A 26016-nucleotide genomic window follows, 5' to 3' on the forward strand; every position below is an offset into this window, starting at 1 on the left:
AAGCTGTTATCAACGTAAATAGTGACGACTTCGAAGAATCTAAAAGATGAAACGTGTGGGTTTTTTAACACTTTTTTGTTTACCATATAATCCCATGTGTTATTTCATAGCTTTGATGAGTGAAAAAAAAAAAACCATCGAATTTGAAGGTGTGTCCAAACTTTTGACTGGTACTATATATACATGTGTAAAAAAAATTTTTTTTTAAATCCACCTTTATTCCCCCCCCAAACACTGCAATTAAAAATAACCATTTCTTTCCAGACACCCAGCTCTGGCCCGAGTTCCCTAAAAGCATCACAACACAAAGATCATCGTTAAATAGTAAAGCGAACAGCACAACCAATGCTCTGTCTTTCTCCTCGTTAAGGTGCTCTTAGCTTTCAGGAAACCCGCTGCTGATCATAACGCACTGCCGTCATGGAATGAAAATGTGCCACAATCTGGATTTCAAATAAATGAACTTTAATGCTCTTATTTCAAGTTTTCAAAGCGTGATCGGATTTCATGGCTTTCGGAATCTTTTCTTCTCGTTAAAGAAGAAACTCAACAAAGCGTTTAAAATCCACAGGAAGGTGATTAAAATATCAGCAACATGGAATGAGAAGAAATTTCAATTTGTATTTTTATTTGTAATTTTAGTCAAAGTACATTAAATTGAAAGTGTAGTGCATGGCTTGATTTCAGAAAAAAAAAAACTATTTCCACAATCTGAAATTCAATTCTACAAATTCAAAAATTTTAAAATATTCTCACTGGCTTCAAGCAAATCCATGCGCTTTCAGTTTTCCAAAATCAAAGTCCCCGGATAGAACGTTCTAAAACTTTGATTTGTGCCACAAATTATCTTCAGTTGGAATTTCTACACCTGATTTTTTTTATAACAAAATTGAGTTTCATCTCCAAAACCTTACTTATAAATTCAAATAAAGGCATGAAAATTCAAATCTCTAATATAAATCCAGACCGTCATGGCACATTTCTTCTTCCAGATCATTAGTTTCAATAAAAACGTACAATCCCACTATGCTGCTTCCTGATGCTTGGCCCCCTATTAAAATACTCAAGCAGAGCGCGAATCTTTTAGCTTCTAGCATTTCTGAACAGCGACAGATATCTAAAAATGTACATAATTTACCGCTCTGGAATGCATTCAATACTTTTAAATATGCCATGTAGGGTCAAGTTCTAATGGTTAATCTTTGAGCAAAGGAATAGAAAGGAAAATATATATATATATATATTTTTAAAAAAAAACAAAGCTGCACAGGGGAAAAAATTTTTCTAAAATTACTTTAGTGAAAATGAATGAGAAAAATACGTGTGCTTTTGAAAGTAACAAACACCCTTTTTCATTTATATATATATTTTTCTTCTTCCAGCGAATGTTTCTCTCTCTCGCTCACACACAAAGAAATCACAACCACACACCAACACACCAGTGACAATAGCTTTTTTTTTTCTTTTTTCTCCATCTTTTTTTTCCTGCTCTCCAAATCTGGCACATGCACGTTACTTTCAATCTTGAAATTTTCAAAAAGAAAACAACCCCCCCCCCCAAAAAAAACCAACAACATTAATACATATGGATATGTACATACAAAGTGAATTGTGCAAATGTATACAGATTATGCTCACGTATGGATTAAATGTATAATGTGCACAGAAAAATAATAATAAAATCATATTCAAACATGGTGATGTATACTACACACACAAAAACATTGAAGGCAAAATAAATTTCTCAGATCTCTTTGGTTTACATAAAAACATCCTCCCATATGGCAAATATATAACACTCATTAAAAAAAAGGTAGATGGCACGTGTTTGTTTTTGTTTTTTCACCTTTGGTACCACGCCAAAACCTCATCCATCGCTTTGCACACATTTTCATCTTCAGCGAAATAATCAGCTTCCAACATAAAGGCACGATTTTTCTACACATTTCTCTCCTCTGGATTAAATGAATCATCATAATGCTCATGTTCCATTTAGACTCATCGACGGGAGTGATTATTTTCTTAAAACATAGACATCTTCTCAGTTTTTTTGCTCGCTCGCTCGCTACTTCTCCTCTTATCAGTGATCATTACAATTTGGCATGTATGCCGTGTTCCAATACTTGTTTCTGGTTACACCATCGCTGGCTGCCCCGAGATCGCACGAGTAGCTTGAGAAAAAGGAGTGACGTGAACAGAAATGTTCACAAGAACAATGAAATTACTTCAACCCATGTACATGTTCGTAGATAACTAGCTAGGATGATTGTTAGTTTACCTGTGAAATCATGGGGGGGGGAAAAAAAAAAGTTGTCAGTGCCATAAAACGCAAACAAAGCTTAAATCAAATGTGCCGACAGTTTTACGGTTTCGACGTCGGATTTATGATTTTGACTTCTTATTACAGTGATGCAGAAAACTAGTCTTCAGTCGAAGATGTATCCATTTTATCTCACCGAGTTTGGTTTTGGAAGCCAAATGAAAAAAGCAAGAGGATGGGACGACGGACTCTTGCTGTTGAGGGAAGTGCCACAACAATGTCGTACTAAATCACTCTGGATTACGCAACTTTTTTTTTTCTTTCTTTTCCAACCAACCCTGATTTTCTGAGTTGCCAGAGACATGACAATAACAAAAAGTCAACGCGTTCGCCAATGTAATGCCTACAGAAAACGGCATGAAAGCATTTTCTTGTGAGCAGTCTTCATCCGTCATCACAATGTTTCTAAAGTCAGCACTGATCCTGACTCAATCCCTCAGCCCTCAACATGACACACTAGAGTGCTCCGAGAGCACAATATCCCCGGCTGGCAACTCGGCTGTAACTCTGGTAAAATGTAACTGAACTGAACAAAGTTAAAATCTGTGTATTACAGAACTATAACAAAGAATCCTGCCAAGTTTCGTGAAATTCCTCCAAAAATTGCGAGAGGAATTGATTTCAGAAGGTAAGCACACTTCCCGGGACGGATATCGCCACGACATAATCCCCCTTTGCGCCGTTCGGCCAGTGGGGGATAAAAATTGTGAGGGAAGTTGATTTCAGAAAGCAAGCACACCTTGATGAAATTGCCAAAGTACATGTTGGTTAATAATCAAGGAGATAACTCGGGGAAAATTTGCCCAAATTAAACAAAATTTCAATCTACGTATAACTGTCATATAACAAAGCCTTTTGCCAAATTTGGTGAAATTCCTCCACAAATTGTGAGAGGAGTTGATTTCAGAAGAACGTCCACCCTCATGAAATTGTCAAAGTACGAGTTATTTAATCAAGGGTCAAAACTCTGGGAAAATTTTCACAAACGAAATTAAATCGCAATCTGCGTATTACCGTCATATAACAAGGCCTTTTGCCAAGCTTCGACAAATTCGTCCGAAAATTGTGAGAGGAGTTGATGTCAGAAGGCGAGCACACCTTCAGGAAATTGTCAAAGTATAATTTTGTTAATCAAGAGCTGTAACGCTGGTAAAATGCGACCGACGTTAACGAAATTACAATATGCGTATTACTGTCATATAACAAAGAATCCTGCCAAGTTTAGTGAAATTCCTCCAAAAATTGCGAGAGGAGGAGTTGATTTCAGAAGGTGAGCACACTTCCCGAGACGGACAGACATCGCCACGACACGATCCCCCTTCGGGCCTTTCGGCCAGCAGGGGATAAAAACCTCATCACTGAACGTTACTTATCTATAAAAAAAAATGGACAAAATCACGCAACGGAACTAAAAACGTTCAAGCTCTTCTTCAACACGTAGTTTGATGCGTCTCCACACCAGCATCAGGCTCTGATGGCGTTCGTGGCCTAAAGCTTGAAGGTGGAATCATGTGCGTGTCAGTTTATAAGCTTGGACAGTGTTTCTACTTCCTTTACTTCAAAGACGCAAACTTCAGTCATCGGAAATTGCTGATCAACTCCATTTCAGGTCGGAGGTCAAGATTTTAAAAAAGGGTTCAAGTCAGCGATGGTGGAGTGAAACTAGAACTGGAACACAACCTCGAATTTATTCCCTTTAGTTTCTCCAGAATATCAGGGCGGTCACAAGTGCTCATGGGTGTGAGAGAGGTGGAGTGAAAACGGTGCAACAAACATTCAAACTATTCCATTCAACATCACACGAATTCATATTTTGGTACTTCAAAAAAAAAAAAGCAAACAAAAACACAGCTAGGCATGAGTGAGTAATAAAGTTTAAATACTGTCAGTTTTCACTGGTTTTTTTTCCCTTTTTCATTTTCTTGCTGATGGTGTGATACATAACATCTGGAGTGACTCAGACTTGTGTGGCATGGTCGAAAAGCAGTGCACCATACAATACAATAACTTGATTTAAAAAGAAAAGAAAGAAATCCCTTATCCATCCCAAGTTACTTCCATATCAGTATACACAGTGTTGAGCTTTATCTGTTTATTTCCATGTAGCTGGAATTTAAACGCACAATAAAAAGGTCTTGCGATACGGGAGAATTATTTCATTTATGAGAAAAGTGCTCGAGGGGAGGAAAAAAAAAAAAAAGGCACTGGATCAGTTTCAGAGAAGAAGGAAAGATGGGGAAAGTCTCAGGATCTTCTACGAAACAAAATATAATGAGTTTATTGTCATTACAGAAGGATGTGGGTTTGAATCCCAGAACTGCCAGAAAGCTGAACATCACGGATCTGCTGCTGGACCGAGGAACATGCGAAGCTTTCGAAGAACCGCTGATCGGAGAGTAGAACCGAGACTGTGACAGATTTTGAAACTGTGCTGCTATTTAACAAAATAAAAAAAAAATAAAAAAAACACGTTGAATTATTGATGTGAAGTTTTCTGCAGAGAGACATTTACGTGCAGAGTCTCCAGTGTCGGCACTCTGAAACGGTCAGAGGTAAAGCGCTTCCTGTCGCACAAGAAAGTGATGGAATGAACGATCGCAGCTGCTGTGATGCAAGTGAGAACGGGAACTAAATTGTTTCGTGGACATTCCACAACATTAAAACTGAATTAAAAGTGTAAAAAGTGCATGTTGCTCGCAGTGCGTTTTATTTCATACTTCGAAATCTGCAGGAGGCAGCAACTGTAAGGCGTGTCTCGGAATAATCTTCTAATAACCTTCAAAAGCCCTGTGCACTTTTTCACACTTTCTCAAATGGTAGTTAGCTCGAGATTGGGTTGTGCAGTTGTCATGGCAACCGACCTCCGACGTTCCTGTTTCCAGACCAGCAGATTTTTATTTTTGGTGATGGCAGAGAACCCTTCTGTGGTTTTAAAGCGCACAACGATTGCACGTTTAGCCCTTGAGCAAGTCCTTTAACCTTCAACTGCTCAAGCTCGGCCTGGATTCCGCCTCGCTCGTAAGACGCTGTGCTAAAGAACAAATGCGACAACACAAATACACGACTTCCTCGGCTCTTAATCTGCTACATGACTGAAACGTAATGCTATTTAAAAAAAAAAAAAAAAAATTATTCCCTTGTGGCCTGATCGAAAAGGAGGCGGGGGGAGGGGATGCAGCAGAAGTGACGGAAGAGTCAGAAAAATGACAGAAAGATCTGAGAGAAGAGAAGAAGATTCAGAGAATGCGGTCGGAAAGCATTTTGTATGATTCAACCGCACAGCGACGATTCGCACCACTTTCTTTCTGACACTTGGGAGGGAGGGGGGGGAAAAAGGAAAGGAAAAACGAAAGAAAGAAAATATGAAAACTCTACTCCACCGACGAGAGCAGCCCATTTTATAATCTGGCACGACGTGAAACACGGATACAGCAGAAAGGTTCCAATCAAAGCCACGGGAGAGCGCAGACACCAAACGCTACTGGCACGATCTGAGAAATCAATCCCACTCAAACAGGACACGTCCTACACTACCGTTCAAAAGTTTGGGGTCACTTTGAAATGTCCTTATTTTTGAAAGAAAAGCACTGTCCTTTTCAACGAAGGTCACTTTAAACTAATCAGAAATCCACTCTATACGTTGCTAATGTGGCAAATGACTATTCTAGCTGCAAATGTCTGGTTTTTGGTGCAATATCTCCATAGGTGTATAGAGGCCCATTTCCAGCAACTCTCACTCCAGTGTTCTAATGGTACAATGTGTTTGCTCATTGCCTCAGAAGGCTAATGGATGATTAGAAAACCCTTGTACAATCATGTTAGCACAGCTGAAAACAGTTTAGCTCTTTAGAGAAGCTATAAAACTGACCTTCCTTTGAGCAGATTGAGTTTCTGGAGCATCACATTTGTGGGGTCGATTAAATGCTCAAAATGGCCAGAAAAATGGCTCGACTATATTTTCTATTCATTTTACAACTTATGGTGGTGAATAAAAGTGTGACTTTTCATAGAAAACACAAAATTGTCTGGGTGACCCCAAACTTTTGAACGGCAGCGCATGTCCGACATAAACATCGAAGCGCTTTGTCATCGTCTACTTCAGAAAAGGACTCATAGAAAACTCTTCTTAGGGCCCGTTTACACGAGGATGCTGTCGGGTAAAAACGACTAAATATTTTATCGGAAGTGCCTTTCGTCTACACGGGGACGGCGTTTCCGAGGCTGAAAAACGGAAAAAATTGAAAACGCCTTCCAGAGTGGATAAGTTAAAAACAGCCCCCGTTGCATATCCGTCTAAACTACCCAATACGCGAAACTCTGCTCGGATCTGCTCACGTCGGGTACGCGTTTACGTCATACACGTCATATACTGTACATGCCAGCCCGGGAAGTAAGAAAGTAAGTAAAAAAGTAAGAGCATGTCTGATTACATCGATCCAACGGACCTTCAGGCTGCTCTGGCAGCTTTAATAAACGTCCAGGAGTCCTTCGAGCATCTATACCGAATCTGCACATATACCGTTAATGAACAGAGGCGGGTATAGTATGCTCTTACTTTTTTACTGTACCATAGCCAGAGTAGTCAAAGTTTTCGCGGCGCAGATGTGCAGATCAGACAAGACGGAAGACGTTGCGCATGCGTGCAGACATAGCGGAGGTCTTTCACAGCACCACCTAGCCGCCTGGCATGCACATCCAATTGAATTCCACACATTTAAGCGTCACCGTATAGACGCAGATTTCCTCCTTGAAAACGGTCGCGTAGACGCGGAAAAAAGCGAGAACGAAAACGGACTTTTGCGGTTTTGTTTCAGACCGTCCCCGTGTAAAGTGGGCTTTAGAACACGTACAAATCATTCACAGTAATAACTGGGCTAAATGCTTCGCTGTTGGGGGGGAAAAAAACAAACAAACAAACAAACAAACAAACAAACAACGATCCCTTATGATTCCTTTACTGAAATCCCTTAAATGATATTTTGTGCTGTTGGGCTGAAAGGTCAAGAATTCGAGGTTCACTGTATTGCTGCACAGCACTGCGCGGTGTAAGGTGATGAGAAACGTCATCGAAGCTCAGAGACGTCACTGACAAGGGGCTAAAGCGAAATAAAAAAAGCGGCCATACTCCATTTACACAAACGTAAAATCGATACACAAGTCGGCCTGCACCGAGAAATAAAGTCAGGCTCTTCTGATATACAAAAGTTAACCAGTTTCACATACCTGTAGAAAACCACGCCAATCAGTGATAACGGACCTCACTAATAAGCTGAATACCATCCAATAAATTCACAAATCATTCACAGGAGCATAAAAAAAAAAAAGACGCGTGGTTTTCATGAAAATTCAACTTGCTTAAAAAAAGTTTGTATCCTACAAAAGCTTGGCTGTGTAAATTTACACGCGAGAAGACTCACAAATATGAACCTCGATCGATGGGCTTCAAAACGTACAACTGGCAACGACTTGTATTTCCACGTTCAGATCGCGCATTTGTAAGACTGGCTGTTCAATAAGGACAAAAGTAATGGCGCCCCATAAAAGGAGTGTAGGAGTGTCTATCCATGGTAGCCAATATACCGCAGTGCCTGAGCCGCATTACAGGAAGATTTGGAGCACGCCATGTTTAGGAGGCACGCTTTCGCCTCTCTGTGGAGTGTTCTGGGTGTGGCTTCATGTAAAACTTGCGTCGATTTGTTCGGTGTGGCCGACAAAGATATTTACACACGTCTTTTCTTCACACAAAGATTGATAAACGAGGCCCGGTGTTTTTCTTAACGTCTTCTGAAAAACACGAACACGATTTTATTCGAGTGCGCGCAATTATTATGGCACCCTCAGTGCTCGAACACGCAGTCTCTTTAAATCAAGGTGAAGCAGTTGGACCACTCTGGGTTTACTCATCATCAGCAACAACGTAATCTCAGATTATTTGAGTTTTGCAGTTTATAGGACTTCACAGGAGTTGAAGCGTACGTGTAAAATGACATCGGTAAAAGTCTTGGGTCATCAAAATGTCTTAATGTGCTTAATTGCGGAATAAATTTATATTCTGCGATTGGTATCAGTACATGTGGCAAAAATTTTACTTTTAACTTTGGAAAAAATAAAAAAATAAAAAATAGTGGACTGAACTGGTGCTCCAACTGAGGTATAAATTTTTTGTAGTGAAATTAAAAAAAATAAAAAAATACAATATGGCAATATTGCAAACTGTGACAAAAGCAGGCAAACGAAAACTAAAAATGTCTATATCATCAGCACTCGCCTACTGGAAAGTGCTCGGCTGCGTTTCAGGTATTTCACTGCACTGTGCGTCACTTGTATCCCCTTGCTAGTAATTATCTCGCGACGCTAGCACAGGCCACGTGAACAAGCTGATTAAAGAGCAGACAGGAACACCTCAAATGTTTCCATGTGCATTTTGCAAAAACTTGGTTGGACTGCTGTGCTTAGACTTGCTCCTTGCTTTGAGATTTGCAAAAAAAAAAGTTCAAATTCTAAACTCCTTCCAACTTTTTGTGAAAGAAGTGATTGCCCAAGAGTGACAATCTAACCTAATAAAATTAAATTCCCCTGATCGATGATTCAACACTTCTGCTTGCTTCTAGCCACTGGCACTTTTTCCCCATCCTTAAAGTCACGTGTCGCTATTCTGAAAATAAGAAATGAGTACAGCAAAAATAACTGCAATATATTAACAAAACTGTATTAGGAAAATAAATCGAAAAACCACAGAATTGTCCGTTGTCATAGTCTTTAAAATCTGCATGCTCGCATTGTTCCATCATCTCGGATTTGTTCATGTAGTAATCTGATCATGTGCGTGTACTCATCTTTACCAAAGGCACTTTAATGAACATAAAAAGCATGCCACTGAATTAATGAGAACCTCGAAAATGTAAAAACCCTCCGCTCAGCTTTTTCCTGTCTTTCATTTTGTGCCAGACTGTGATCCACACAGAACCCCCCCCCCAATAACCTTCTTTAGTTTAATGTTATAGAGTTCTTTAAGTACGAGACCAAACAGATCGGTCTCCTACATCTAATATTGATTATTAAGGCACCTCAGGAGGTGAACCTCAGTGAAATAATATAGTGAAGATCAGCAGCTTCGGGGCAGATTAAAGCCTCTCTCCCACTCGGAGTTTTGAGCGTTCATTTGCCTCCTCCTCCTCCTCCTCTTCTTCCTCTTCCACCACTCGTAAAGGTGTCTCTGGTTTGGCTAACAGAGTGCTAATCTGTGCTATTGAAGGTGGCTGCGCGCCACCAAAAGTTGGTGCAGGAGGAGAACTCTCCAAAGCCTCGCCTGTGAGCAAAGGGTCTCTGAAAGTGTCTTTGTGCCATTCTTCTGACAAATTAGATGGGCGTACGCTAGGTCCCTGTGGCACCCCACAGCTGTTTCGACAGGCACTGGGGGAAGAAGAGGAATTACTGTGATTGCCTGGAAAAGATGATGTGGGTGTTGTACTGGGTGCCATGACGAGCGCCTTGTTGGGCAGTTTGTTGGGGTTCACTTCCTTGCTTGGAGGCTGGGAGGATTGTTTGGACCCGCTCTCATTAAGTTTGGGGTACAGAAAGGTCCTCATCTGCCCCTTCCCTTTGACGTTAACTGTTCCACGGTAATCAAAGGCATAGTCCATCGTACTAAGCACAGCATGGCTCTCTTCACTCACCTGAATGCGGCACTCAACACCAGTACTGTCCATCCGGCTGGCGATGTTCACCGTGTCGCCCCAGATGTCGTAAAGCAGCTTGGTGGTGCCGATGACGCCGGCGGTCAGCGGTCCATGATTGAAGCCAATGCGCAGCTTGAACTGGAAGCCGAGCATGTTCTTGTTGAAGTCGTCCACTACGCGCATCATCTCCAGCGCGAATTCGAAAAGGGCGCGCAGGTGAGCGTGCGGATGTGTCTGATCGCGGCACTGTCGTCCGTTTAGTCCCGACGCTGCCATGTAGGTGGCGCCGATGGTCTTGATCTTCTCCACGCTGGAGAACGCCTGCTTACGCAGCATCTCATCGAAGTCGCCGATGAGCTCGTTCAACACTCGGTAACACTCTTTACCGCCCTCGAAGCTCTCCTCGTAGAACTCGCTGAAGTTCACAATGCTGGCGAAGATCACACCGACGTTGTCGTGGTCCTTGGAGTAGCTCTGCGTGACTTTCAGCTGTTCGGCCACATGGATCGGGATGATGTTGCGCAGCAGCCAGTCGGCCTGGTCGCGCATGGTCTGGAACTTGACGCGGTGCTTGTCAGCCTCGACGTTGCCGTGGTAGTGTAGGCGGTAGCTGACCTCAAACTCACGATTGAGGAACCACACAAGAAGAAGCAGCAGGAAGAATGACAAGAGCGTCTCAGGAACCAGGAGATCTAGAGCTTTGGGATTCAAGTTACTTGTCCAACTTGTGTCACTACTGTTGTTACTCAAGTTCCTGTAACAGTGGTGGGAAAAGAGATGCAATGACTCAGACTCGGTTACTAAAAGGTACTCCGTTATTACAGTCGGAGAGTATTGCTAGCTGTTATTTTGCATGTAAGACTTTTATAAGGCTGTATGATATGTAAACTTGACTGAAAGTTAGCCCACTAGTTAGCAAGTTCAGCTGATCAGCACACGTAAGGCTGGAGGGCATGTCTAAAGCCTAGGTCACAACCGGACGTACGATTTTTTGGCCGTGCGATTTTTGGCGTTTCCCAAATTGCTGCGGTTTTTTTTGTTCGTCGAGAAAGACGCACGTTGGCCGTAAGTTTGTCTTGCAACCTGAAAAAACATGAGCGCCCGTAGAGTTTGTTTGACATGACAAAGAACCTCTGCGGCCGGTCTGCGGCCAGTCTACGGCTCGAAAATCAGCACGTCACACGCGCGCCCTCCGTGCGTTTCTTGCACGTAGACCGGCCGTAGGAGCACGTACGGCCGGTTGTGACCGAGGCATTAGTCAGACTCCAAATGGATCTAAAATCAGTGTGCAGTACACTCGGGACCATCTCCTAGGCAGTCTAAAAAATTAAAAAAAATTAAAAAACAACACACTTACCCAGCCACTGGAAAACCGATGCTGGAAGACAAAAAAAAAATTCCCATCAGTAACTGGAGGAATGGCGTAGTGGCATTTCATCACAGCTCAACATTCAGACAGTTCATATATTCACAATGCTGTACATAATATACTTTGAACCCCATTTAAAAATAATGCCATGTTAAGCATGATGTTAGATTAGAGTAGCCCCCCAAGCATAACTACGTCATCACTCGTTTACCGCAATGCGTTGTGAGGGATAGCCGGCGTCGGTAGTTGAGCGAAATGACGGATGTCAGATTAATTTTACGTGACCGCGATGCGAGAGGAGCGATTTTGCCGTGCTCTGTCGTCGAAGATAATGAAATAAGAGTCTAAACTGAGTCGATCACACCGTACAACAACGATATCAAATCTCAGAATGTTTCATTTCTGAGGATGTATATTGCACCAGCTAAACTTTATCGAGGAAACACATCTGTCTGAATATCGGGAATTGGCTGTAATGTCTACAGCATTGGGCGGCACGGTGGTGTAGCGGTTAGCGCTGTCGCCTCACAGCAAGAAGGTCCGGTTCGAGCCCCGTGGCCGGCGAGGGCCTTTCTGTGCGGAGTTTGCGTGTTCTCCCCGTGTCCGCGTGGGTTTCCTCCGGGTGCTCCGGTTTCCCCCACAGTCCAAAGACATGCAGGTTAGGTTAACTAGTGACTCTAAATTGACCGTAGGTGTGAATGTGAGTGTGAATGGTTGTCTGTGTCTATGTGTCAGCCCTGTGATGACCTGGCGACTTGTCCAGGGTGAACCCCGCCTTTCACCCGTAGTCAGCTGGGATAGGCTCCAGCTTGCCTGCGACCCTGTAGAACAGGATAAAGCGGCTACAGATAATGAGATGAGATCTACAGCGTTCATGGTGAAGTTACATTAGTGTTACGCCAACTGCCAGGTCCAGCGGCCAGGTATCGCAAAACTTTATAGGCCTAATCAACGAAAATGTGCGAGCAGCATACAGTGGTGCTTAAAAGTTTGTGAACCCTTTAGAATTTTCTATATTTCTGCATAAATATGACCCAAAACATCATCAGATTTTCACACAAGTCTGAAAAGTAGATAAAGAGAACCCAGTTAAACAAATGAGACAAAAATATTATACTTGGTCATTTATTTATTGAGGAAAATGATCCAATATTACATGTCTGTGAATGGCAAAAGTATGTGAACCTTTGCTTTCAGTATCTGGTGTGACCCCCTTGTGCAGCAATAACTGCAACTAAACGTTTCCGGTAACTGTTGATCAGTCCTGCACACCGGCTTGGAGGAATTTTAGCCCGTTCCTCCATACAGAACAGCTTCAACTCTGGGATGTTGGTGGGTTTCCTCACATGAACTGCTCGCTTCAGGTCCTTCCACAACATTTCCATTGGATTAAGGTCAGGACTTTGACTTGGCCATTCCAAAACATTAACTTTATTCTTCTTTAACCATTCTTTGGTAGAACGACTTGTGTGCTTAGGGTCGTTGTCTTGCTGCATGACCCACCTTCTCTTGAGATTCAGTTCATGGATAGATGTCCTGACATTTTCCTTTAGAATTCCCTGGTATAATTCAGAATTCATTGCTCCATCAATGATGGCAAGCCGTCCTGGCCCAGATGCAGCAAAACAGGCCCAAAACACGATACTACCACCACCATGTTTCACAGATGGGATAAGGTTGTTATGCTGGAATGCAGTGTTTTTTCCTTTCTCCAAACTTAACGCTTCTCATTTAAACCAAATTGTTCTATTTTGGTCTAAGCCATCCACAAAACATTTTTCCAATAGCCTTCTGGCTTGTCCACGTGATCTTTAGCAAACTGCAGACAAGCAGCAAGTTTTTTGGAGAGCAGTGGCTTTCTCCTTGCAACCCTGTCATGCACACCATTGTTGTTCAGTGTTCTCCTGATGGTGGACTCATGAACATTAACATTAGGCAATGTGAGAGAGGCCTCCAGTTGCTTAGATGTTACCCTGGGGTCCTTTATGACCTCGCCAACTATTACACGCCTTGCTCTTGGAGTAACCTTTGTTGGTTGACCACTCCTGGGGAGGGTAACAATGGTCTTGAATTTCCTCCATTTGTACACAATCTGTCTGACTGTGGATTGGTGGAATCCAAACTCTTTAGAGATGGTTTTGTAACCTTTTCCAGCCTGATGAACATCAACAACGCTTTTTCTGAGGTCCTCAGAAATCTCCTTTGTCCGTGCCATGATACACTTGCACAAACGTGTTGTGAAGATCAGACTTTGATAGATCCCTGTTCTTTAAATAAAACAGGGTGCCCACTCACACCTGATTTGTCATCCCATTGATTGAAAACACCGGACTCTAATTTCACCTTCAAATTAACTGCTAATCCTAGAGGTTCACATACTTTTGCCACTCACAGATATGTAATATTGGATCATTTTCCTCAATAAATAAATGACCAAGTATCATATTTTTGTCTAATTTGTTTAACTGGGTTCTCTTTATCTACTTTTAGGACTTGTGTGAAAATCTGATGATGTTTTGGGTCATATTTATGCAGAAATATAGAAAATTCTAAAGGGTTCACAAACTTTCAAGCACCACTGTAAATAATTTGCATGCTAAATAATTTCATTCCTAATTTTGACACATTTTCCTACATCTAATCAAATCTTAAGAAATAAACTAAGTCTAATCTGGATTTATTTGTCAAACACGGATTCAACATAATTTTCGGTGTGTTTTACAGGGTGAAGGATTTAATAAACAGTGGATTAAGTCGATACGTATGTGACCCAGATGGTGACGCATTAATAAATGCTGCTAGTGAGGAGGTACACTGAACATTATCCATACCCGAAAGAGAACCCTTCGTGGTTTGGGAGTTTCATCGGTCCGACAGGCTCGTTCGGCTGCCGAGTGCTTCGGCACGTCGAGATCCAAAGGCTGAAGAATGCTTTTGTTTTACAGGCTTTGGAGTATCGATAGTTTCAGACGATGAACAGTGTCAATTGTTATAATCTTCTATAACCGAAGGCCGTTCAGCAGCCCGTGGAAATATTGCTGGATCACGTCTTTTTCCCACCGGAGAAATGTAATCTACAAAACACTTGTCCATTTCGATCCAGTTCGAAGGTTTTCATTGCGGATTAAACTTATCCATTTCTTTCTTCTCTTCTTCTCGACTGGCAGCTGATAAAAGCTCAAATTAGGTGTTCTCTTTGCAGTTCACTTTAGGCGGCATGGTTAAAACCGGTTAGACAGAACAAAGGCCAAAGTAAACAATACGGTGGAGCTGACCCCGGGTATCGCCCATAATGCATTGCGGTAAACAAGCGATGACGTAGTTATGGGTTTAGGGTCACTGAGCTACATTATACCTCTGGCAGGGATTTTCCTTTGGGAAAAAAAAAAGCTCTGCTACAAAGTGTTGTGGTGTCTCACCTTGGCCTGCTGGGGGCACTGTAGAGTACAGCAAGCAGAGACACTCCAGCTGCAGTGGCCAGAACTGAGCGCATCCAGAAACTCAGCTGGCAGAAATTGCAGTACTGGATGATTGCAATGATGATGGCACTGCACAGGAACATTGTGACCTGCCACAATTAAAAAAAAAACACAGGAAGTGTAGATATTCAAGCAGTGTATTCATGGCATACAGCAAGCCGACTAGTCCTGTTGTTTTCTCCTCATCAGTAAGCGTCACATGCACATAACTACTTTTATATTACCGTAGTGTGATTGTTTTACACATTTCCTGTGTGTCATCAGAACCTATTTTTAATTACACTTTTAATAGCCAGCTCCACAAACAACTCGACTTTGATCTTTAAAAGTAGCCATAAAATCCATGTACAATGTCCTGGTTGACTTTTGCAATGTTTGAAATAGACGTTTTATAGACCAATTATCAGCCAAAGCGACACTGAAGTCAGGTGTGTTAACTCAGGAAAAAAAGGGCGTGAATAGAGCACTGCTGAGAAACGTAGACTCCCCTGTGTCAGAAACAGTGGCGGCTGGTAGTCTTTCAAACAGGGGAGGCTGGTCGGTTACGATATTTCCAGATTTTAAAAGAAAAAACACATCAATTTTGCCCATACTCTTGCCTCTGATCTGGCTGATTGTTGGCAGGGTCACAAACTGTGAAATAACAGGTTCTTTTGGCCCATTAGCCTACTGTCCAATATACATGATGGTGGTGTGTGTGTGGGAGGGGGGGGGTTAACATTTTATATTTTAAAATTGTGGCATGTTGTTTAAAAATTGACCTCGGCTGCGTTTTTGTTTAAAAATGTTTTCCAAAGTGTAGCTGTGTTTAATTCATATCCAGAAAAATATTCCAATATAATATACTCAGCATAAACATTTTAAATAGATTCTATATTTTTGGTCCATCCATGACATATTACTAAAGTAGCCTATTTACTGTTGTTGATGTGGGTCACTTGCTGTTAGCCAATTCACTTTCTCGTACCAGGAGAGCTGAAAGGAACGAGTATTATTCCCTACCTTTTTCACCAAGTCAATTTGAGGCGTTCGTCTACCCTGCTCTTTAATTTTCATTTTTTCCTCGAAAGGAAGACTGGCAAATGGCTTCGCCAAAATTAAATCAGCAATGCTTGGCATCCGTGCGCAGCTTTCTTGCTAGCTGACTAGCCCCCTCAAGTTCAAGTTCAGTCACTCAAATAAACAAAATTTCTGGAACTAAGATAGCAAACTTGACAACACTATATTTACACTTTATTTACAATGAAAATATATACAAACTAAAAAAGCTGGTAGAAACCGTATGTAATGAATAAAATCGAAATGTAAGCCGATCTCTTACAATACACCACAGCACTTGAGAATCTGCATGGGACTGATGTTGCCAGATACTGCTGACGTTATCCAGCCCAAAATATGTTCAAAACCCGCCAAAAGGCACTTAAAACCGCCCAATTGAGCGGGAAACCGCCCAATCTGGCAACACTGTACCGCGGCCTGTCTATAGTTGAAACGAGCTGTCAATCAAAGAAAATATCCGGCCGCTTTCACCAATCACCAGTCTCCTCGCGGAAACTGCCATGTCCCTCCCTTGTGAGGCTCGGAGTCCGTGGGCGGGCATTTTCACAGTATTTGTCCAAAAACCGTCTTGCATTTTGAGACTGAAAAGCGCATAGCTCCCAAATGCCGTTGAAGTCCATTGAGGCTGGGAGTCCGTGAGACTCCGTGGGCGGGCATTTTCGCAGTATTTGTCCAATAATCGTCTTGCATTTTGAGATTGACAAGCACATAGCTCCCAATCCACTGAGGCTGGGCTGCATCGCGCTGTCACGAGGGGGAAAAACTCACGCACACATTAGGCGAACTGGGGAAAGTTATAACGGAATGATTTCGCACTGCGGTTGGGTTGAGCACATATATTTCTATGATTCTGGATCTGAAATAGCAATGTTATAAGGTCGGCTATAACATAAGCCTAGCGCAATTCATCCTACACGATGTTCGTCATTTTTAGAGGAGGCTGAGCCTCCCTCGTTGTCTTAGAGCAATCGCCCGTGGTCAGAAAGTTTACAGTTTATCTCTGACTGTTATAATGTACTGAGACGCCTTTCAAAAATGCAAAGTAAAACACCTCCTTACAGAAAACTTCACCACATCAACAGTTACACACTTCAAATCTGTCCAAGTTGATCATCTGGTCCCTGTAATTCCCTGTTGTGTTAAAGACAGTAATGTATTACAACAATCATGATTAATTTAAAAAAAAAATGCTGCTGTTATAGAAAATTAACACCAATCAAACTCAATTCAGCGCTGTGTGAAAGATTATTCATGCGTTCTCTCAATCGCTCTCACCTGTGTAACGTAAACTAAAAACACGACTCCAACAATCACTGCCGTTACATGTAAACTAAATTTCATCATGAATGAGCATTACAAGTAATTCTCAACAGGAAAAGAATCCAAAAAAATACAAACTACATTTAAAAACTATTACTCCAACCTCCATGCATGTCCTTAGCTCTCTTTTTCTCTTACCTGAATGGGCAGGTGGAGGCTGCAGGCCAGGTGTGAGAAAACCGAGATGGCAGGAAGTGACACAAGCACAGCGCCGACAACATGACGGGGCACCCAGCTGGACACCAGCTTCAGAAGTGACTGAGTGCAACTGAACACATTGTCCAGGTAGAACGTCATACTGTGGGGATGGAAGTGAGGGTTAATTCGAGGGATAAAATTCACTAATTCGCACTGGTGCATGCGTTTTAAAAGACACAGCTGCACTGACAAGAAGCAGCATGAACTAAACAAATCTCAGGGACTGTTTGATAAGTTCCCCTGGCATGTTTTTCTCTCTCTCTCTCTCTCTCTCCCCCTTCATGCTTTTCTAAGTTTTTCAGTTTCAGAAGAGGACGTGTGGCCTCTGCGGTCATCAGCGTTAGTGACGGAGGCGTGGCCTCTGTGCCAATAAAAACCACAGAAGGAGGTGTATCCTATCTTACGGGATCGTCAGTCCCAGTGGAAGCCGCACAGCCTCCCTGAAGGAGAGATGCACACCGAGGTGTACGAAGAAAGCTCGTTTTCAGACACACCTACCTTGGCCAGACTCTTATTTACAACTTAATCTCAGCACAGCAACACTAATACGCTCCTGTGCTTGGCACTGGTACGAACTGCGCCGGCACTGAAGTGTTCGCAAGTAACCAAATGAGCTTCATATATAACAATCTACAACCAGCGACGTCTAAAAGAAGCCAAAATTTCAGGCTCCGATTAATGTCTCCCGTGCAAATCTACGGGCTACCACACAGGTGAACAGAGAGATAATGGAAAAATTGCATGAAAAAAAAAAAACGAGAGCGCTCCGAGAGCATAATATCCCCCACTGGCAACTCGGCCATAACTCTGGTAAAATGTGACTGAATTGAACAAAATTGCAATATGCGTATTACCGACATATGACAAAGAATCCTGCCAAGTTTCGTGAAATTCCTCCAAAATTGTGAGAAGAGTTGATTTCAGAAGGTGAGCACACAGAAGGTGAGGACGGACGGCCAGACATCACCACGACATAACCCCCTTTCGGGCCTTTCAGCCAGCAGGGAATAAAAATTGTGAGGGAAGTTGATTTCAGAAAGCAAGCACACCTTGACGAAATTACCAAAGTACAAGTGTGTTAATAATCAAGGGCATAACTCTGGGAAAATTTGCCCAAATTAAATGAAATTTCAATATGCGCATAACTGTCATATAACAAAGCCTTTTGCCAAGTTTGGTGAAATTCCTCCACAAATTGTGAGAGGAGTTGATTTCAGAAGAACGTACAGCCTCATGAAATTCTCAAAGCACAAGTTATTTAAATCAAGGGTCAAAACTCTGATGAAATTTTCACAAACAAAATTAAAATCGCAATATGCATATTACCGTCATATAACAAGGCCTTTTGCCAAGCTTCGACAAATTCGTCTAAAAATCATGAGAGGAGTTGATGTCAGAAGGAAAACACATTCATGAAATTGTGAAAGTACAAGGTTGTTAATTGAGGGCTGCAACTTTGGTAAAATGCGACTGAATTAAACAAAATTACAATATGCAAAGTACCGACATATAACAAGGCCTTTTGTGAAGTTTCGTGAAATTCCTCCAAAAATTGTGAGAGGAGTTGATTTCAGAAGGTGAGCACCCTTCCCGGGACGGATGGACATCGCCACGACATAATCCCTCTTCAGGCCCTTCGGCCAGCGGGGGATAAAAATGGACAAGCAGATGTGTACCATTATGGCAGAAAAATAAAAACCTCAGCCTGTCAGAAATGGGGGGATATATATATACACACACACACACACACACACACAAAACCCCGATTCCAAAAAAGTTGGGACAAAGTACAAATTGTAAATAAAAACGGAATGCAATAATTTACAAATCTCAAAAAACTGATATTGTATTCACAATAGAACATAGACAACATATCAAATGTCGAAAGTGAGACATTTTGAAATTTCATGCCAAATATTGGCTCATTTGAAATTTCATGACAGCAACACATCTCAAAAAAGTTGGGACAGGGGCAATAAGAGGCTGGAAAAGTTAAAGGTACAAAAAAGGAACAGCTGGAGGACCAAATTGCAACTCATTAGGTCAATTGGCAATAGGTCATTAACATGACTGGGTATAAAAAGAGCATCTTGGAGTGGCAGCGGCTCTCAGAAGTAAAGATGGGAAGAGGATCACCAATCCCCCTAATTCTGCACCGACAAATAGTGGAGCAATATCAGAAAGGAGTTCGACAGTGTAAAATTGCAAAGAGTTTGAACATATCATCATCTACAGTGCATAATATCATCAAAAGATTCAGAGAATCTGGAAGAATCTCTGTGCGTAAGGGTCAAGGCCGGAAAACCACACTGGGTGCCCGTGATCTTCGGGCCCTTAGACGGCACTGCATCACATACAGGCATGCTTCTGTATTGGAAATCACAAAATGGGCTCAGGAATATTTCCAGAGAACATTATCTGTGAACACAATTCACCGTGCCATCCGCCGTTGCCAGCTAAAACTCTATAGCTCAAAGAAGCCGCCGTATCTAAACATGATCCAGAAGCGCAGACGTCTTCTCTGGGCCAAGGCTCATTTAAAATGGACTGTGGCAAAGTGGAAAACTGTTCTGTGGTCAGACGAATCAAAATTTGAAGTTCTTTATGGAAATCAGGGACGCCGTGTCATTCGGACTAAAGAGGAGAAGGACGACCCAAGTTGTTATCAGTGCTCAGTTCAGAAGCCTGCATCTCTGATGGTATGGGGTTGCATTAGTGCGTGTGGCATGGGCAGCTTACACATCTGGAAAGACACCATCAATGCTGAAAGGTATATCCAGGTTCTAGAGCAACATATGCTCCCATCCAGACGACGTCTCTTTCAGGGAAGACCTTGCATTTTCCAACATGACAATGCCAAACCACATACTGCATCAATTACAGCATCATGGCTGCGTAGAAGAAGGGTCCGGGTACTGAACTGGCCAGCCTGCAGTCCAGATCTTTCACCCATAGAAAACATTTGGTGCATCATAAAACGGAAGATACGACAAAAAAGACCTAAGACAGTTGAGCAACTAGAATCCTGCATTAGACAAGAATGGGTTAACATTCCTATCCCTAAACTCGAGCAACTTGTCTCCTCAGTCCCCAGACGTTTACAGACTGTTGTAAAGAGAAAAGGGGATGTCTCACAGTGGGAAACATGGCCTTGTCCCAACTTTGAGATGTTGTCATGAAATTTAAAATCACCTAATTTTTCTCTTTAAATGATACATTTTCTCAGTTTAAACATTTGATATGTCATCTATGTTCTATTCTGAATAAAATATGGAATTTTGAAACTTCCACATCATTGCATTCTGTTTTTATTTACAATTTGTACTTTGTCCCAACTTTTTTGGAATCGGGGTTGTATAAAAACACAATGTCAGCTGCAAAAACAAACTTCTTTTTTTGCAGCAGCAGCAGCACCAGCATTAGCATTGAAAAAGTTCCTGAGTGACTTTTAACCGCTTTCTTTTGCTGTCCTGTTGTTCACTTACCGAATGGACAAGATGAGAGACACAAGCTCGAGTACAGCGGCGGTCACCGCCAGGCCGAATGTGGTGGCAGGAGGCATCGCCATGTTCACGATCAGATAGAGGAAGCAGGCAAACGTGAGGGCGAAGAAGACAGCGCATGACAGCATCACATCCAGGAGAGAGCTAAACACTGGGCTAGCAAACGTCTGCACAGGGGTGTGGCTTATCACCTGAAAGAAAGAAAGAAAGAAAGAAAGAGAGAGAGAGAGAGAGAGAGAGACTGACTACATTCTGCTAGATGAGGGCTGTAAACAGCTGCTGTTAATATTTTATGTTTAGTTAATGCTGGGATCAAAAAAAAAGGTGCCCCAAACCACATCTTTTTCACTATATTAGTGCACTATTCTGCATCGTGCAGCGTGTGAGATTAGGAACGATAGTAGTTATAGCTGTGTGGAGGAGAAAAATACTTCACAATCCATCAGGACACAGCCACAATAAGAGCGATTGTGAGGGTGTTTATAGCCTATATAGTAAAGAGTGTGGTTTGGAAAAGATGGGAGTGAAACGGTTTTGTTGGTCCTTAAGTAACCTATATAGGAAACGGGTTGTGGTTTGGGACACACCCACAGTGCCAGTGTGCTGAGGGGAAAAAGGCGGGACATTGACTCCATCACAGGCCGGTTCTGATCTCTGTGCCTCATTGTGGATACGTGAAGGTGAAGCGCTTGAGCGATTATACCTTACCAACTGCAGTGCACTTCAAGAGGATGCATGTGGCCCAAACCACACCGTTTCCCACAACCATCATTCCGCTGCGGAGGTGTTCCAAACCACTCTCTCTTTACTCTATAGCAGGGGTGTCAAACCTGATCCATAAAGGGCCGTGTGGCTGCAGGTTTTCATTCCAGCCATGCAGCAGCACCCTGATTTGGCTCATTCAATCAACTGACACACCCACCCTTTAATCAAGGGTGGGTGTGGCTGCAAGTATTTGACTGTGTGAAGACAGTTCAGTTGATTGAATGAGCCAAGTCAGGTGTGCTGCTGCATGGCTGGAATGAAAACCTGCAGCCACAAGGCCCTTTATGGATCAGGTTTGACACCCCTGCTCTATAGGCTATAAACAACCTCACAAATTTCTCACCATCAGTTCATTATGGAGGTGTCCCAACTCACATCACAGGGTTATGCAGGGTTCTTACACTTTTTCACCAGTTTTTTTCCATGACTTTTCTAAAACCTTTTACTGAATTTCCATGACCATCGCTGGTTCATCACTGCTCATCGCATTTATAGCACAGCCCCCAACACTAGTTTACATAGCAGCCCCTCTCATGCACAATCACATCATACACATACCTATTTCACGTCACCATTCACAACACTGTTGCCCCCTTTCTTCACACACACATAGACAACTACAGTACTGTACCTCATGCCCCTTCACATCACATATGCAAGTACACACCCACAGTCCATGTTTCCCCAAATATCCAGTCCATCTGTCCCAAACCCATAGCCCATGCTCTCAGCAACCCACCCCCTGCCCAGGCCCAAGCCCATAACTTTGTAATTTGTGCATTACAAGCATTTTGGTACTTTGGCACTATGACCCCCCCACATATGCACACAGGCAGACTACTGAAATTTACAGGTGCTTTCAGAATAGGCCTATATTGTAATTTAACTTTTGCCTAAATGATATCTTAAATGCGGAAATGAAGAGTTACAATTTGAAGACAACATTGAATGTCTATTTATTTCTGTGTTCAATCAGTTTAATCAACAACATTTACATCCAAATCCAGCAAGGTCCTCAAGGCCCTACACTGAATATTAAGCATCGCCTAAATGGCATCATAAAAAAATGAAAATAGAGGGTGAAAATCTGAAAAAAGTGGAATGTCTATTTCCATCCCTTTCCTATAAATTTAAGCAAAATAAAATTGTGACATCCAAATTCAGAGAATACACAAGATTAAGAAATGGCTAGGCTAATATGGCTTCACCTATTACAAATTAAGTCTTTTTATCCTTTAAAACGCAAAACTCTCAAGAGTCATAAAACTGAGGATATTATCCAATCCAATATCTTATTTACCATCTGTACACGCAAAAAAAAAAAAAACATCAAACATCAAACGAGAGCTCCAGGGCTCCAGCATCGTAATTCACCCCGAGGCGCGCTGCGGCACTCCGCTTAGGTTTCGTTTCTATCCCGGGCTCCAGCCCGACTTTGCACGCCCGTAGCTCGGGCAGGGGAGGTCCCAGCATTCCCAAACTTGACAGCAAGAGACCTCTCTGCCTTCCCCCCAAAGAACCAGCGTGGGCAGGGAGCGCTAGCTCCGCGCCTCGGGACGTAATTCACCGCGGCGCTCCGCTTAGGTTTCGTTTCTATCCCGGGCTCCAGCCCGACTTTGGACGCTCGTAGCTCGGGCAGGGGAGGTCCCAGCATCCCCAAACTTGATGCACCACGCCTAGCACGCTACAACTACTAGCACGTCGCACGTTACGAGGAGGCTGTGGCCAGGGTTGCCAGATGTGACTGATGATTTCCAGCCCAAAAAATGCTCAAAAACCGCCTGGAGGCACTAAAACCTGCCTAATTTGAAAACCGCCCAATCTGGCAACACTGGGTGTGGCAGTCAACAGGCAATTTACATTTTATTACGGCACATCAATTTTATAAAGATAATCGATGAAACAGTAGATAGATTTCCATGACTTTTCCAAAACTTCTGAACAAAATACTTTTTTCCATAACTTTTCCAGGGCCTGGAAATTTAACTTTAAAATTCCAAAACTTTTCCAGGTTTTTCATGACCGTACGAACCCTGGTTATGGCATTGCCTGGATGCCAATGGCAGGACATTTGTGATGGCCTGATTTGGGACATGTCCAAACTGGACTGCTGATGATGAGATATTTGGGATGGTATTTGTGCAGCCTATATAGTGAACAGGGTGTGATTTAGGACATGTCCAATTTGGACTCACAATGGCGAGATACTTCTAATGGTATTTATGTGACCTGTATAGTGAATGTGATTCGGGACACGTCCAATTTGGACCGATGAGACATTTTGTAATGCCGTTTACGTCGACTAGATATTTAACAGCATGTTTGTTTTAGAAAACAACATTCGTGATGGTGTTTATGTAGCCTACAGTGTGAAAAAGTGTGGTGGTTTGGGACACATCCCTAGTGGCCTAATAATAGTGCTTATGAACCAGAACGCATGTTCAGCTTCAAAGTATTGTTGCATAATAATGAACAACATGGCAGACACCAAAGAAAAATCCAAAAAGTGTGTGTACCTCCTGCTGGTAGTTTTTACGATAGGCAGACTCCAGAGGTTTCTCTAGGAAGTTCAGGCTCAGTTTGTTGATTGGCGGCTTAAAGAAATAATCTTTCATCAAGCTGAGAGAGGAAGAACGAGCACAAAACAAAGAAAAGAAACAAGTTAGAGAAACTAAATATCAACACAAACACGCTTTTTGGTTGTTGTTTTTTTACTCTCCATGTCTCTTTTCTCACCTCTCCTCTTTAATGACTTCCACAAAGTGCACGTCGCTCTTCTCCCTGAACCCTTTACTGCGGAGTGGAATTAATGCTGAGTGGTCCATGGCTCCACCTCCTCCTGTCGACCCCGCCCCCAGACTCCTCTCTTTTTGCAGCATCTCGCACAGGGACGCCTGGCTCGATCGGACAGCCTCTTCACACAGCGGACCGAGAAGCCCGTTCACCGCTTTCGGGAACTGAGCAGAACAGAAGATCTAAATTACATTTCCTGAACAAATGGTTTGGTTAAATAGCTCATGTCCAATTTTGTGTAAATTGCCCTTATAATGTCATTATAATCACAAAGCTGTAATAGTCATCTCAGCTGCTCTACACTACTCAGCATACACACACCAGCATCATTACTATAGCAACCAGTCTAGATGTGTTGCACGTGTTGAAATGCCAATATGGTATGTACAACCCCATCGAACTCGGGTCACTTCAACGCAAAAAAAAATACTCAAAGTAGGATTTAAGAAAGGGGGGGGGGGGGGGGGAATCACATTTGCCGTGTTGTGTGAACAAAGCCACTAGTTAGTACACTGTAGTTAAACTGATTGCTGCCTTGTGGGTGGTGTGTGTGTGTACACACACACATACACACACACACACACATATACACATACATACACACACACACACACATGTGCGTGTATACACACACACACACACTATATATATATATATATATATATATATATATATATGTGCGTGTATACACACACACACATATATATATATATATATATATATATATATATATATATATGTGTGTGTGTGTGTGTGTGTGTGTATATATATATATATATATATACACACACACACACATACATGCATGCATGTATGTATATACAGTTAGGTCCATATATATTTGGACACTGACATAAATTTTGTTTTTTTACCTGTTTACTGAAACCTATTCAAGTTATAGTTATATAATGGACATGGACATAAACTCCAGACTTGCAGCTTTCATTTGAGGGTATCCACATTAAAATTGGATGAAGGGTTTAGGAGTTTCAGCTCCTTAACATGTGCCACCCTGTTTTTAAAGGGACTAAAATTAATTGGACAATTGACTCAAAGGCTATTTCATGGGCAGGTCCGGGCAATTCCTTCGTTATGTCATTCTCAGTTAAGCAGATAAAAGGCCTGGAGTTGATTTGAGGTGTGGTGCTTGCATTTGGAAGATTTTGCTGTGAAGCAAGCATGCGGTCAAAGGAGCTCTCCATGCAGGTGAAACAAGCCATCCTTAAGCTGCGAAAACAGAAAAAATACAGCCGAGAAATTGCTACAATATTAGGAGTGGCAAAATCTACAGTTTGGTACATCCTGAGAAAGAAAGAAAGCACTGGTGAACTCATCAATGCAAAAAGACCTGGACGCCCACAGAAGACAACAGTAGTGGATGATCGCAGAATAATTTCCATGGTGAAGAGAAACCCCTTCACAACAGCCAACCAAGTGAACAACACTCTCCAGGAGGTAGGCGTATCAATATCCAAATCTACCATAAAGAGAAGACTGCATGAAAGTAAATACAGAGGGTTCACTGCACGGT

At 42.3% G+C, this 26016-nt stretch overlaps 1 protein-coding gene across 1 annotated transcript in view; it reads right to left on the bottom strand.

Moving 5' to 3' along the window:
• Positions 1 to 1436: 1436 nt before the first annotated feature.
• Positions 1437 to 26016, bottom strand: part of adcy9 (adenylate cyclase 9) — an 82502-nt gene continuing 57922 nt past the window's right edge. Inside the window, exons 4-10 of the mRNA XM_060911354.1 lie at positions 24429 to 24649; positions 24209 to 24311; positions 20910 to 21118; positions 17365 to 17524; positions 14788 to 14936; positions 11357 to 11377; positions 1437 to 10753 (exon numbers count right to left, since the gene is read on the bottom strand). Of these exons, the coding sequence (XP_060767337.1) occupies positions 9445 to 10753; positions 11357 to 11377; positions 14788 to 14936; positions 17365 to 17524; positions 20910 to 21118; positions 24209 to 24311; positions 24429 to 24649 (2172 nt within the window). The 3' untranslated portion in view covers positions 1437 to 9444. The remainder of the gene's footprint in view (positions 10754 to 11356; positions 11378 to 14787; positions 14937 to 17364; positions 17525 to 20909; positions 21119 to 24208; positions 24312 to 24428; positions 24650 to 26016) is intronic.

The sequence above is a fragment of the Neoarius graeffei genome, chromosome 27 (genome assembly GCF_027579695.1).
Source record: "Neoarius graeffei isolate fNeoGra1 chromosome 27, fNeoGra1.pri, whole genome shotgun sequence".
In the NCBI taxonomy this organism is placed as follows: domain Eukaryota; kingdom Metazoa; phylum Chordata; class Actinopteri; order Siluriformes; family Ariidae; genus Neoarius; species Neoarius graeffei.